This window comes from Scyliorhinus torazame, chromosome 11 (assembly GCF_047496885.1).
Source record: "Scyliorhinus torazame isolate Kashiwa2021f chromosome 11, sScyTor2.1, whole genome shotgun sequence".
Classification (NCBI taxonomy): Eukaryota; Metazoa; Chordata; class Chondrichthyes; order Carcharhiniformes; family Scyliorhinidae; genus Scyliorhinus; species Scyliorhinus torazame.
In genome coordinates, this window is record NC_092717.1 from 123,084,748 (window position 1) to 123,098,621 (window position 13,874).

The 13,874-nt window shown below is 46.8% G+C and overlaps 1 protein-coding gene across 9 annotated transcripts in view; it reads left to right on the forward strand.

Annotated features, from left to right (window-relative positions):
* The window catches only part of tox (thymocyte selection-associated high mobility group box), a 449,045-nt gene that overhangs the window by 297,930 nt on the left and 137,241 nt on the right, over positions 1–13,874 (forward strand). For all 9 annotated transcript variants that reach the window (XM_072467723.1, XM_072467717.1, XM_072467722.1 and 6 more), the window contains one exon: positions 72–314. In XM_072467723.1, the coding sequence (XP_072323824.1) occupies positions 72–314 (243 nt within the window). The remainder of the gene's footprint in view (positions 1–71; positions 315–13,874) is intronic.

The window sequence follows — 13,874 nt, forward strand, 5'->3', positions numbered from 1 at the left end:
TGAGGGAGCTATGATTTTTTAAAAATACACAATCATCCTTAAAATGTCTATTAAAATACTTTATTCCACAGGCTTATCCAGTCCCAAACATCGGAGATGAGGATTTGGACATCCCTCCTATTACTCCTCCTACCATGCCGGATCATTCACTCCTTCATTTGGCCGACGCAGAATCCAGCTACCACTCAATGTGCCACTCAATGCCTCAGAATGGGCTACTTCAGTTCAACCCACAGAGCATGAATCTTCCTGCAATAACAGTGTCCAATATGTTAAACCAAGATGGAAGTCTGCTTTCAAACTGCCTGTCTGTGGTAGGTAATCCATTGTTATTTTTCTAGTCAAATAGTTTGTCAGTGTTTCCCTAAGTAATTGGTAATTCAGCTCTTAACATTTATTATAGCGACACGCTGTGATTTCACAACTGTTTTAATGTACTTGCAATTTTTCATATTTATGAGCATCTTTCAAGAGGTCATGAAATGATCACCAAATTGATGTCTTATTCTTCCTTAATTTATTAAACATGTTATGAACACATTTGAAACCTTAAAGCAGTACGGCCTAAAAAATATTGATTGCAGTATCCATGTACTGAAACGGAATGAATTAACTTTTGTTAAAACAGCAGATAAAGGAACATCATACATACACACCGTTAATAATACAAACAGTAATTGCTAGTTTTAATATATTGCAACATGCCAAAAATAATGAGAGATTCCTGAGAACGAAAGGTGGAATATATTTTACCAGTGCTTAGCAACAACAGTTGCCTATAGCGAAGCGACTGATGCCAGGGAGATAAACCACAGATGTCAGTAAATGAGATGTAAATTGATGTACAGTTTTCCAGAATGCGCTTTTGCTTAGATTTGGGTCAAGTTTACAATAAACAATCCAAACAACCAAAATACAAATATCTATGATATCTATTGAAAGATGGGAGGAAATATGGGGTAAGACGCTGCAGTTGATTGAGGCTATATTATTGGTGTTACAAGTTGCCTTGGAGCTAAAAGATTGTATCTACAGCACGCATGCACACTTATGTATCAAATAGCACCCACACCACATTATGAGCACATTGAACGTCTGCTGGAGTTCTGCAGAGCAGGCAGATCAGGACACCATTTGGGATATAATGTGGATTTGACATCATCGCTGCCATTATGGAGCCCAAAGCTGTATCCAACACTCCCGTTTAACTTTACATAGCTGAGTAACCCCCCCAATCCCACTGCGCCTTAGTAAAGACATCCTCACTGAAATCTGAAACTGCTGCAGTCACAACTGCCACCTCAGAGTATGGCAAGAATGACCTTACCAGTGTGGCTGTGAGGGTAACTCTGGTGATAAACCTTTGCCTTTGGCTCGTTCCAGGATGGAGCTGGAGTTATATTCAGCATGTTGAATTTGTTGTCTGATTTTGCATGAGGGAGGCCACTGAGGCTCTCAGAAAGAGTTAACTATCGTTTACTATCTTGTGTCAGACAGAAGCAGGTGGAGAGAGCAGGTAACTTTGCGAGGATTGCACAGTTCCCCATGGAGCAGGGTGCCACTGACTGTACGCACTTCACTTTGCAAGTCAGCTCTGTCACACAGCAGAAGCGAGAGAGATTCCGATTCCTGAGTATTCAACTGGTGTGCGACCACATACACGCAATCATGCAAGTCAATGCCTTAACAGCATTCATACTTTCATTTTGTAACACTTTGTTCTGCCAGCTGTATTTCAGCCTGCACAGCAAACCATAGGATGACTACTGGGTGACAAGGGCAAGCTGCTGCCAACATGGCTGATGACACGGTGCCCACCCCATGTATATAGTGTCATAGAGTCCTACGGTATAGAAAAGGCCATTGGGGCCATCGCGTCTGCAATGGTCGTGAACACAGTCCACCAGTACCACAAATTCTGCAGTCAATTATCCCGCATTTGGAGACATCGCAGACGTTGGCACACCATGCATATAATGAAAGCTATGCTGCCACATGGATTGTGATGGGGCAGATCATTGACATGTTGAAACAATGCTTCTACTGCCTGAACTGCTCGTGAAGAGCAGGTGGCAAGATTTGTGTTGGGAATCAGCATGCTGCACAACTGCCACCACTGATATGGCGAGCAGATGAGGAGCAGGATCATGAGAGGAGGAGGCAATTATTCTGTCAGTAGAGTGTCTCCACCATGGTGTAGAAGGCTTTCATTTAATGGAGGCAGACCGAGGGCCATTGGAGTCAGAGGCTCAAAGGTCTAAACATGGGTCTGTGCATTGGGAGGGTATCAAAGTGGAAGGGAGGAGTTTATGACTCCTCTCATGGGTCGAATGAACGGCCACCTTATTAATTACTTGCCCAAGCTATAAAGATCCAGGCTGAGCTTTGTACTAGTTCTGAGGTTCACGTGCCCATTGTAGGAGCACTGCTCTATGGCTAATGGGGTGCATTCCTGTGAGAAGTCATGAAGGTTTGCAGCTAGAGTTGGGTCAGTATTTTTTGGCCATCTGCACCTGATAGAGGCATGAAAAAAGGGATGGAGGTGAATTCATTCAAGGGGCATGACTGCCATGGTCATGGTTGGCAAGGCATAATGCCTAAACTCTTCCCATTATGCCAAAGATATGTCCTCGCTAAGCTCATGGAGGCAAGCTGACAATTGACTGACAGAGGGTTCTCACAAAGGGTATAATCACTCTGATGAAAGCTCATTGTCTGCATGCACAATCATGTTTGAAGGGGAGGAACACACACCTTTGGTCCGCCTGAGTGTCCTTCGCCTGGAGTGGATGGCTTGGGGATGCCATGTCCAGGTGGAGGCCAGGCCAAGGCTTTGCAGTGGTATACCGGCTTGGAGATGGAGGGAAACTAGTTAAAAAGCTGAATAAAGTTATCAGATCTATTCATTGACAAATACTAAGAGGCATGGAGAATGCAGGCTGTAAGCAATGCTGCCTTATTTATCACACAAATACAAATGAATACAAGAAGGATCTGTCGTTGATTGGCACAGGTCGAATAGGGGCAGTGGCCTGAGCAGCAAGAGGGAGCAGGGCCTGAAGGGGTCCAAGAGGGTCCCGAAAAGGGACGTATGCAACAAAGACCAGTGACCTGACCATGGGTATCTCAACAGCACTGCTCATATATGGAAATGAATGAAGTACAATGCCGCAGACACCTTTGCTTGTCCAGGGATGTCCAGGCAGCTCACATTTGCCATTTTCTTCGTGAAGAACAGATGCCGCACGAGCTTGGAGGGTATCCCATGCTGGTGTCATTGAAGGTAACCGCCACACAGAGGTTTTTTACCAGTGGGTTCATCAGAGCTCCACTGAGGATCCTGTGGCATCTCCCAACCAACAAAACTCAAATGCATACAGGTGATGAAAGATGCCCAGTTCAATTGAGCTCAGCAGTATTTCCAGTTCTACATGGATGCCGAAAGCCAGGCTGCCAGAGTGGTGGGATTTACAGCGTTATCTGGTTTCCCACAAGTGCAAGACACAATCGACTGCACACATATGGTCTTGAGAGCTCCCTGGCAGCAGCCTGTGAGATTCATCAATCAAAAACGATTTCACTCTTTGGACATCCTGCTAATTTTTGATCACAGAAAGTAAATCCTGTATGTTTGTGCTAGATTCCCTGGGAGCTCTTGCAACTCTTACATCTTGACCTACGCTCAAGTGCCACGGATATTTTAGGAACCGAGGCAGGTTACTGGGCAAGTTCCTTCGTGCCAAGGGGTACTACCAGAAGACATGGCTGATGACACCCGTTCACTATCCACATAGGTGCTGCTGAAGAGAGATACAATGCTACATATTCTTCTGCCACCAGGTCCTTGATAGATGGATAAGACAACAGGTTTCCTGAAAATGTGTTTTCAGTGTTTGGACTGTATAGGTGGAGCTCCCCTGAACTCAGCACAGAATGTGTCCAGATTATCAGTGTCTACTGCATCCTGCATAACCTAGCACTTGAAAGGGGGAATGTTTTGCTTGAGGGAGACAGAGAAGAGCGAGAAATCTCCTCCGATGAGACAGACGTCAATCAAAGGGGATGGATTTGACAGTGCCAGGATGTCAATGAACCACATGAAGAGGCCATCACAGGAGTAAGATACAGTCATCAGATCCATGACAATCTTATAGCTACAAGATTCCAGGTGGGGTAATGCGCCATTCTCACAATTGATTTTTTTCCCCTTGCCTTTGCTGGCTGTAGAATTCCAGTACCTTCTCTATCAGAGCAAGCTTTTTATAGAATCGTAAAATCACTGCAATGCAGAAGGAGGCCATTCTGCCATTGAGTCTGCACGACCATCCAAAAAGGCACCCAACCTAGGCCTACTCCCCCCCCCCCCTATCCCTGTAACCCCACCGAACCTTTTGGACACTAAGGGACAACTATCGTCTTTTAAAATCTTTCCTACTTCAAGACTGTGAAGAAAACAACTTTACAACTCTGTTTCGAAATAAATAACTTTGTCTTTATTGACCAAAGTCTGCATGCAGATGGCTACAGGTTAGAGAGAGAGAGAGCTGTTAAGGTAAACCTGCTCATTCTTTCTCAAGCTCGCCAAGACATGGAGAAAACGTTCAATATTTATACACAAGCTGTATCATTGTACAAAAACAGACCTTGTTCAAAAATGTCAATACAGTCATAACTTCTGATCAAACATGTTGTCATGGAAAGACCCTGACTCGGCTTATTTGCAGTAGTTTGTCTTTAGAGGATTTAAGACGTGGTCCTATTTTGTTTTTACCTCTGCCCTCATGATGCCTTGACGCAGATGGACCTAGGTCATGAGGAAGTTGTGTTATTAGGACATTCCTAGATCGTGGCTTTGTTATCAGGTTTTAATAAGGTCAGGCACTATCTTCCCTCTTCTGGCCTTGTATGATACAATTATGTGGATTCTTAGCTTTGTCTAGTTTGTCAGGGTCTGATCTTGGCCCTTAGCTGACACAGCTGTCTCACACTTGGTTACATAAGTTGGCTATTTTTCCCATCATGCTATTGCTGAGTTTGTACACTTTCACATAACGTAACATGGCAATCCACCTAACCTGCACATCTTTGAACATGAAGGGGAAATTTAGCATAGACAACCCACTTAACCTACACATCTTTGGACTGTGGGAGGAAACCGGAGCACCCAGAGGAAACCCACGCAGACTGGGGAAGAAAGTGCAAACTCCATACACTCAGTCAGCTAAGATCACAATTGAACCCGCATCCCTGGCACAGTGATTCAGCAGTGCTAACCATTATGCCACTTAGAGATTATTACAAATATCAGTATTCACCATCTGTCCTCATGTTGGGTTCATCTTTGGAATGTGCTAAACCATAAATAATTATGGTTGTCCTGGCAATACATGACCGAAGTAGAATCTGAACAGCACTTCCTTCTCCTATGACCTTAGGCAACTTTTTAAAAATAAATTTAGAGTACCCAATTCATTTTTCCACTTAAGGGGCAATTTAGTGTGGCCAATCCACCTACCCTGCACATCTTTGGGTTGTGAGGGTGAAACCCACACAAACACAGTGACCCAGAGACAGGATCGAACCTGGGGCCTCGGCGCCGTGAGGCAGCAGGGCTAACCCACTGCGCCACGGTGCTGCCCGGCCTTAGGCACCTTAACATGGGATAGTATGTGGCCTCACAAAATCAGTGTGCATGGCAGCTTATAAATAGCTGGAACTCACATTTAGGCAGGGATGCACTCCTGCCACCATGACACCTGCTCAATAAGGCAGGCTGACCCTACATATCACGTTTTCAAGCTTAACCAGATGGATGGTTCAACAGGGTGCAGCAGCATGAGAGCATTATATGTCCCCTTGCCGATGCTCCTCAATGCAGATTGCTGAGGTTTCATCTTGCTAATGGCCCCCAATCGCCATTCACACATAATAAAACCTGAAACATTGACATCTTGATCGTTCAGTTAATTTTCAAGGTTTATTTGCAGTGTTCTCAATAAGCGTGCCTCACCAGGACTATTCTTTGATGAGGTGCAACCAATTTGGACATGCAATTGTCAGGAGCCTTTAACAGTGTCTGTCCTAGTTGGCCTTTGCAACAGGGTGATTCCTTGAACACTCCTTTTTAACATACCAGTCAAGGTAGCATTGTTTGCTGTGGTAACCCTGCAGAGGCCTTACAGAGATGGCTTTACATCAGTTTAAGAGCATCATTGTCCTTGAGATGGTACAGCACACAAGGCCATTCCTGGAGCTGTCCTAAAAGCTCTGTAATGCAATGTTTTCCTATTCATAGATTATCATAGAATGTACAGTGCAGAAGGAGGCCATTCGGCCCATCAAGTCTGCACCGGCTCTTGGAAAGAGCACCCTACCCAAGGTCAACACCTCCACACCCTATCCCCATAACCCAGTAACTCCACCCAACACTAAGTTATTCGATGGTGGTGTAGTGGATGCATAGTAATCCAGAGGCCCAGGTGTTGCTCTGGGGACATGGGTTCAAGTCCGACCATGGCATCTAGTGGAATTCAATTCATAATAAAAAAACATCTGGAATTGAAAGCTAGTCTCAGCAATGGTAACTATGAAACTATCATCAGTTAAAAGCCCATTCTTACCTGGCCGATAGATAACTCCCAATACACAGCAATGCGGCTGTACTTGACTCTTAACTGCCCTCCTCGGAGGGAAAATTTGGAATGGGCAGCAAATGCTGTTACATCCCATGTGAACTGAATACTTTCACATTTTTCTACCCTGACATCTGTAGTTGAGGTATAGGCAGCCTGCTGACTGCTATGCCCTGTTGGCTGAAATAACTAGTGGATGTCTTTGAGGACCCCTGCTTGATAAGGGATCAGGTGCAGGTGCAACCTCTTCAGCCTGACCTGCTGGAGTTGATGGGGTCACTAGCAGATGGGAGATGGAGCCGCAGGGCACCCTTGGAGTGTGCTGGATGGATTCCCCCAGGGTGCCTGTATGGAGCTTCTCCCAGTGGATGCCCACTGGGCCCTTCCTGATTCCTTGAGGAGAAAGAACACCTGGAGGGAGGTCAAGGTGCCCAGCCCTCCTTTGCTCAGCCACTGCTGAAACATACCCGTGGGTAGAGTGATGGTGTGCAGGTCTGAGCACAAATCCAGCAGAAACTGCTGGATTGTGCCTCCAAGGTGGCCACAATCCTACCCATTGAGGCTTGCATGCCCTCACATGCTGGAGCTATCGCCATCCTTCAGTCCAGTCTGCAGACAACCTCAATCAACTCTGCCTGATGTCCCCTTCCCTGTCTCTGCATCTCCAAGTGACTGTTGGGGCTGGGTCCAAGGGGTCATCATCAGATTCAGGTTCAGCAGAGGCCTGGGGCTGGATTCTCCACAGCCTGATCCAAAATCATGACTGGCGTTGGGGCAGAGAATACATTTCCGCGCACGAAATCAAGACCGGTGCCGGTTTCCCGATTCTCTGGGCCCCAAAAAGCGTATGGCATGCCGTGTATCACCTACCTGTGGCCATTGCTGGAGGCACGCTCCGCTATTCTCCGCCCCCGACTGGCCGAAGTCCCGACGGCGTGGATCTGTGTGTGGTCCTGCCGGTCGGGATACTAGCGTGGCGGCTGCGGATTCAGTCTGCGGCTGCCATGGTCGGAGGCGGGCCGATCGGAGGGAAGGGGGGGCCTTATACGGCACCAGGCTAATTTGGGGCGGGCTGTCCGGGTCGGGTGCGCGGCCGATCGGGGGCACTATTTGGAAGGTCCAGCTCCGTGGTCTGAGTCCACCACGGAGCACGGCGTGGCCGCTGGAGGCCGCCGCCGTGCGTATGCGTGGCCTCTGACCTGGATGTGTGGGGGCCCCTATCTGCAGCTAAAGCTGCGAGCTTCCGACTGTTCACTGCTAGACCCCTGAAGGGCTATGAATATGTGGCCCTTTCACAACAGTTTTCCTATCGTGAAAGGCCACAGTTTTTATGACGGCGTGGGGACCTCGGCTGTTGCTGCCTCCACCAACTGTGGACCCATGTCTGTGAGATGATCACCAGATTGCGAACCTGATCACTCCTGTGATGTAATTGAACCAAAGCCACTGCATGTAGGTCTTCCGGGCTTGACCTCTGATATTGACCTCCATGGCTATATGTTCCCGCTGCATTCTGAGCATGTTCTTGGAGGAGCCCTGACACTGGTTTGCCACCATCCTCCCCCTGTTCCACATGATATGCAAGCCGTGATCCTGACTAATGAATCCACCACAGACTCAATTCACTTTGGACTTGAGTCAGACAAGGCTGTGTCATCACACCGATGCTCTTCTCAATCTTCCTTGCTGCAATGCTTCATCTCACCCTCCGCAAATTATCCACTGGAATGGAGCTAAACTACAGAACAAACGACAATCTGTTCAACTCTGCCACCTGCAGACTCAATCCAAGGTCACCCCATCCTCTGTTATTGCACTACAGTATGCAAATGATGCTTGCGTCCGCACACACTCAGAGGTCAAGATCCAAGCCATCGCAACACCTGTACCGAGGCATACAAGAGCATGGGTCTTCCACTTAACATCCAATGATATTCAACACCATCTTCAGTGTGCCAGCACAGCCTTCTATCGCTTGAGGAATAGAGTACTTGAAGACCAAGAACTCAGACCTTGGCACCAAGCTCATGGTCTACAAAACAGTAGTGATACCAGCCCTCCTCTATGGCTCAGAAACATGGCCTATGTATAGCACGCACCTCTAAACCCTGGGGAAATACCATCAGAGCTGCCTCCACAAGGTCCTACAGATCCATTGACAGGATTGGCACACCAACAACAGTGTTCTCACTCAGGCCAATAACCCCAGCATCGAAGAATTAACCACGCTCCCAGGTGCCGAAGTGGCACAGACAGCTTACTGGGACACTGCCAGGTTGCCAGGCTGGCACTGTAAAGGTGCAAGCTGCATTCTTTGCATGATGGGGATCAGGTCCTTCGGTGCCCTGCACAGGTGCGGGGATGGGCAGAGGACCCCCTTATGGGCGAGTTGGGGTTTGGGGGTTTTGGGGCTTGTGCTGGGGGCCAAAAATTACGCCCCAATCTCTCCCTGTACTGAGGAGCTCCAGCAAGCAGAGCCCGGGAGAAAACATGACTAAGTGCGGTCTCGGCAGTGCGTTGCCCGCTGAAGACCCTGATCTACCTGAATGGCAGTTCAATAGCATGGTGCTTCTCGGTGCTCTGAGTGCCAGGAAACACCCGGATAATCACATACGCTATGGGAGATTGTTCCCATTCGGGTAGGTCGCGCCTCTCGAGTTTCATTGCCGAGACCAAGCCGAAGCCAAGTATCGACAGTAAAAGGAGCGCATGGCAACCCGTACACCGCACCCACCCACTCCTCCAACCACCGTCTGACAGAGACTGTAGGTTGCGCAATGGACTCCTCAACCACCTGAGAACGCATATTTAGTGAGGAAGCAAATCATCCTTGACTCCAATGGACTGCCTAATAGAGAGAGAGATAGGGACCCCTGGCTCTCTACAGTTAAACAACATCTTTTTCCACCTCCTCAACCAAGGCCTTCAATACAATGGCTGAAAACTTTGCAGCCCTCTCACTCCAATGTTCTGTCAATCTCCACTGTTTCCCGTGTCAGAGTCACTTCCTGCTCCAGCCACAATGCACCACCATTTTTCAGAAGGGCAGGCAAACTTTAAATAGTGCAGGGGAGCTTTAAGAGGCGCTAGCCAATCACAATATTAACCCTTCACTAATACATCCATTCAGTCAATAGCATGGTTAGCCTTTGCTAGATGCTGAAACGATTGAAATGAGCAGGCAGCACGAAGCCTGCTTTTTAATCGCTAGGTGCAAGTTAACCATGTATCAGAATTGGCACATCTCTTTTCAGAAGCTATTGAACTTAGCCCTCTGTCTCTCTTTTATGATTGTAACATCTCAGATGGTTGTGTTATGCAGTTATTCACAATCTAGTTCCCAGTAAAGCAGTCGACAGGAGAATTGTCAATTCTTCAGACTCACTTAGAATTGGTTACCTAAATCAAATGAAAATATCCAAACAGAGAATTTGTCATGTCGCGAAGCAGCCAAATATGCTTACTTGAGTTCAGAGCTTGCACTCCATTCAAGCGTGTGGCAGATCTATCACTACCCGATACCACGTTGCTCTTTGTGGCATTTCACTCTGTGACTGTGAACAAATAATGGTGATCCTAAAGCCCAGATCTTAGCTCCCAACAGCAGTCTTGTGCATGGGGCTGAGGAAGAAATGAAACCTTCTGAGCAATGCAATGGGGCGTGAGATACCTCAACTAGGTACCCAATGGAACGATGGTGTTCAGCAGTCAGACAGGTTCTGAGGGTGGCGTATGGAGAAGCCATTGTCAGAAGAAAGGGACAGATGTCTGGGACAGGGCAGGCCCAAGATGGACCTGTTGAGTCCGGTTATTCTTGCTACACAAGGAAAAAAATAATAAGATACCCAGCCTTTCTGATCCCAGATCTGTTTGCACCAGGTTGACCTGGTGGGCAAGTCATGGCAGTTTTGGTGTGCAGGCCTTGGGTTAAAATTGCAGTCAGGCCTCAAATATATTCACATATGTCTACATATGTACTCGGACGATCCGCTGTGGAGGTCGGTGCATAACGACACCAATTTTAATCCTATCCTCTTGTGAGAAACAAATGAGGTTAGCAGTGATCAATTGTCACGTTAATTGCTTGGAACTCCTGGGAACTAACGAGCTCCAATTTTTACCTGCTCAACTGAGCAGGTGCAAAGAATGGTCATCCAAAACCCAAGGGTCCATTTTATAAATTAGTGCAACTTTTACGAGTGGGCCTGCCAGGCCACTCAGAGTGGAGAAAATTAACACCATAAGAGACTCCAATGGGAATGTATATTTTTTACTTTGCTTCTGGGATCAATAGGAGCAGGTGTATTCCTCCAAACCCACAAGTAAAGTTTAGGCCTCCCCTGTTGTGATCTTTCTCCCCTCCACGCCTCCCCCACATACCTGCCCCACCCCAAGTAATCTCTTGAAAATAAACTTATGGACCACAAAATATCTTTCACAAGCTAGTACTGTGTAGGTTTCTGATTTGTTTTTGTGGTGATCAAAACTGCTGACTGAAATAGAAACCAAAAGATACAGATAAAGAACTGATGAAAGGAGTAAATATGTGAAGTAATTTCAAAAGTTAGCTGTGTTATGATGACTTTGTGCCACCGAGTTATGGCAATGAAGTGACTTTCCCTGTAACAACTTAGAGTTAAAAGATTAGATTGGATAGTATCATTTGATATATCCAATTAAATAGAGCCATAGTTCCAACTGTTTAGACACAAGAATCAATTAATCATAGAATCATAGAATACAGCTGACTTTCTGAAATAGCATTTCACCTGGAACTACTCATTGTCTTCACTTCATAGTCCTGCACGTTCTTCCTTTTCAGATAATAATCCAATTCCCTCGAGTGTCTCAATTGAACCTGTCTCTACCTCACTCTTAGGCAGTGCATTCTAGATCCTAACCAATCGCTTTGTGAAGGAGATTTTCCTCATGTTGCCATTGCTTCTCTTATCAACTACCTTAAATCAGTGCTCTCTGTTCTTGATCTTCCGCCAATGGCAAGAGTTTGTCCCCATCAGTCTGTTCAGGCCCCTCTTGATTTTGAATACGTCAATCAAATCTCCTCACAACTTCTCAAAGGACAATAGGTCCAACTTCTCGAATATTTCTATGTAGCTGAAGTTCCTCATCCGTGGACCATTCTCACAAATCTTTTCTGTACTCTCTCAAATGCTTTCACATCCTCCTTAAAATGTGGTGCCCAGAATTGGATGCAGTCCTTCGGTTGAGGCCGAACCAGTGTTTTATATAGATTTAACATTACTTCCTTCCTTTTCTACCACATGTCCCTATTAATAAAGCCCACAATGCTGCATGCTCTCTTAACTGCTCTCTCAATCTGCTCTGCCATCTTCAAAGATTTAGGAACGTATACACCCAGGTCCCTTTGCTCCTGCACCCCCTTCAGCACGGTAGCATTGTGGAAGCACAATTGCTTCACAGCTCCAGGGTCCCAGGTTCAATTCCAGCTTGGGTCACTGTCTGTGCGGAGTCTGCACATCCTCCCCCTTCTGTGCGTGGGTTTCCTCCGGGTGCTCCGGTTTCCTCCCACAGTCCAAAGATGTGCAGGTTAGGTGGATTGGCCATGATAAATTGTCCTCAGTGTCCAAAATTGCCCTTAGTTTTGGGTGGGGTTACTGGGTTATGGGAATAGGGTGGAGGTGTTGACATTGGGTAGGGTGCTCTTTCCAAGAGCAGGTGCAGACACGATGGGCCGAATGGCCTCCTTCTGCACTGTAAATTCTATGATAAAGAACTGTACACTTTGTTTTATATTAGGTGAGATTTAACTAAATGGGAACAAGGTCCCATAGCGAGCGCATTTAGCCGCGTGCTTCCCAGCGCTTGCAGCACTGAGAAATACAATGCTATAAAACGGCACTCACATTAGATAGGGGGCCTCAGCGGGGCATCCGCGGCCGAGGCCACACATCACCCGGCTTTGTGCACTGAGGAGCTCCTCAATGTAGCAAGAGATCAGGACGTCATGTTTAAATGGTGTCCCGATCTCTGGAGCCCCCAAAGCGTTCCCTGTCTCCCTCAAGCCCCAACACACTACGGTGGGGGGGCTTCCCACACCTTCCAAACACCATCACAGGGCACTCGTGGCCAGAATGCCTCGGCACAAAAAATGCCAGTGTGGCACCTTGGCAGTGCCAACCTGGCACCATGACAGTACTATGCTGACACCCAGGTGGCACTGCCAGGGTGTCATATTTAGCACTGCTAGGCTGGCAGTGCTAGGGTACCTGGATGGCACCAGCAATGCCAAGATACAACCCTGCCCAAAGGGAATGCACCTGGGGGCCTCCAATCGCCTGGGAGACCCTCACCTGTGCCGTTCCATCTGGTCCCCATTTGTGGAGACCAATACTGAACAGCACTCGTCTGAGGTCCCCGAGGCAAAAGAGATAGATCCCACACCTCGGATACCTTGGGAATCTGCACTTTAAATTGCGACTAGCTGTCTCGCTTCAATATGCATATTTGCTCAAAAGTGATCCCGCCCACAATGGGCAGGATTTAGAGTGCAACACCTCGGGAGATCTCGTTAGATCTCACAACGTGTTGCGAACCGGGTAGATCTCGCGTGAAGGGTCTCCCGACTTCTATTGGCCGTGCTGCACTGCGGCGCACTGCTTTTCGGGCACAGCATGGGCATAAAATCGCAACCATTGTCGTTCCCTTTCTTCTTACCAAAATGAAGCACTTTACACTCCTCGACATTAAAGTACATCTGCCAGTGGTTTGAATTTTTCCTGAACTGTCCTCCTCACAGTTCACAATACCTCCAAGTTCTGTATCATCTGCAAATTTTGCCCTGTAAACCAGGCACTAGGTCAGCAATGTACATATCAGAGAGCAGGGGTCCTAACACAGAATCCTTTGAAACCTTCCTCCAGTCGGATAAACAACCGTTAACCTGTTTCCTGTCACATAAAATGTTCACAGGAAAGAAAAGGGTATTCTGCCTAACAAATCTAATTTCTTCCAGATCCTAAGTCTTCTACGTTAGTACTATCTCTCATAACCTATACAAAATGTAATAGAGGACAAATCGGTATTATATTAAAGTGAAAACATATATACTTAAATTACAGATAATAAAGAATGAGAGTCAAGGAATTTACATAGGAACAGGAGTAGGCCATTCAGTCCCATGATCCTATTCTACCAAGCAAATCATGCATTTCAAAACCTAATTCCTTAATTTAGTGTAATTTGTCCCTAATCTTTTATTTT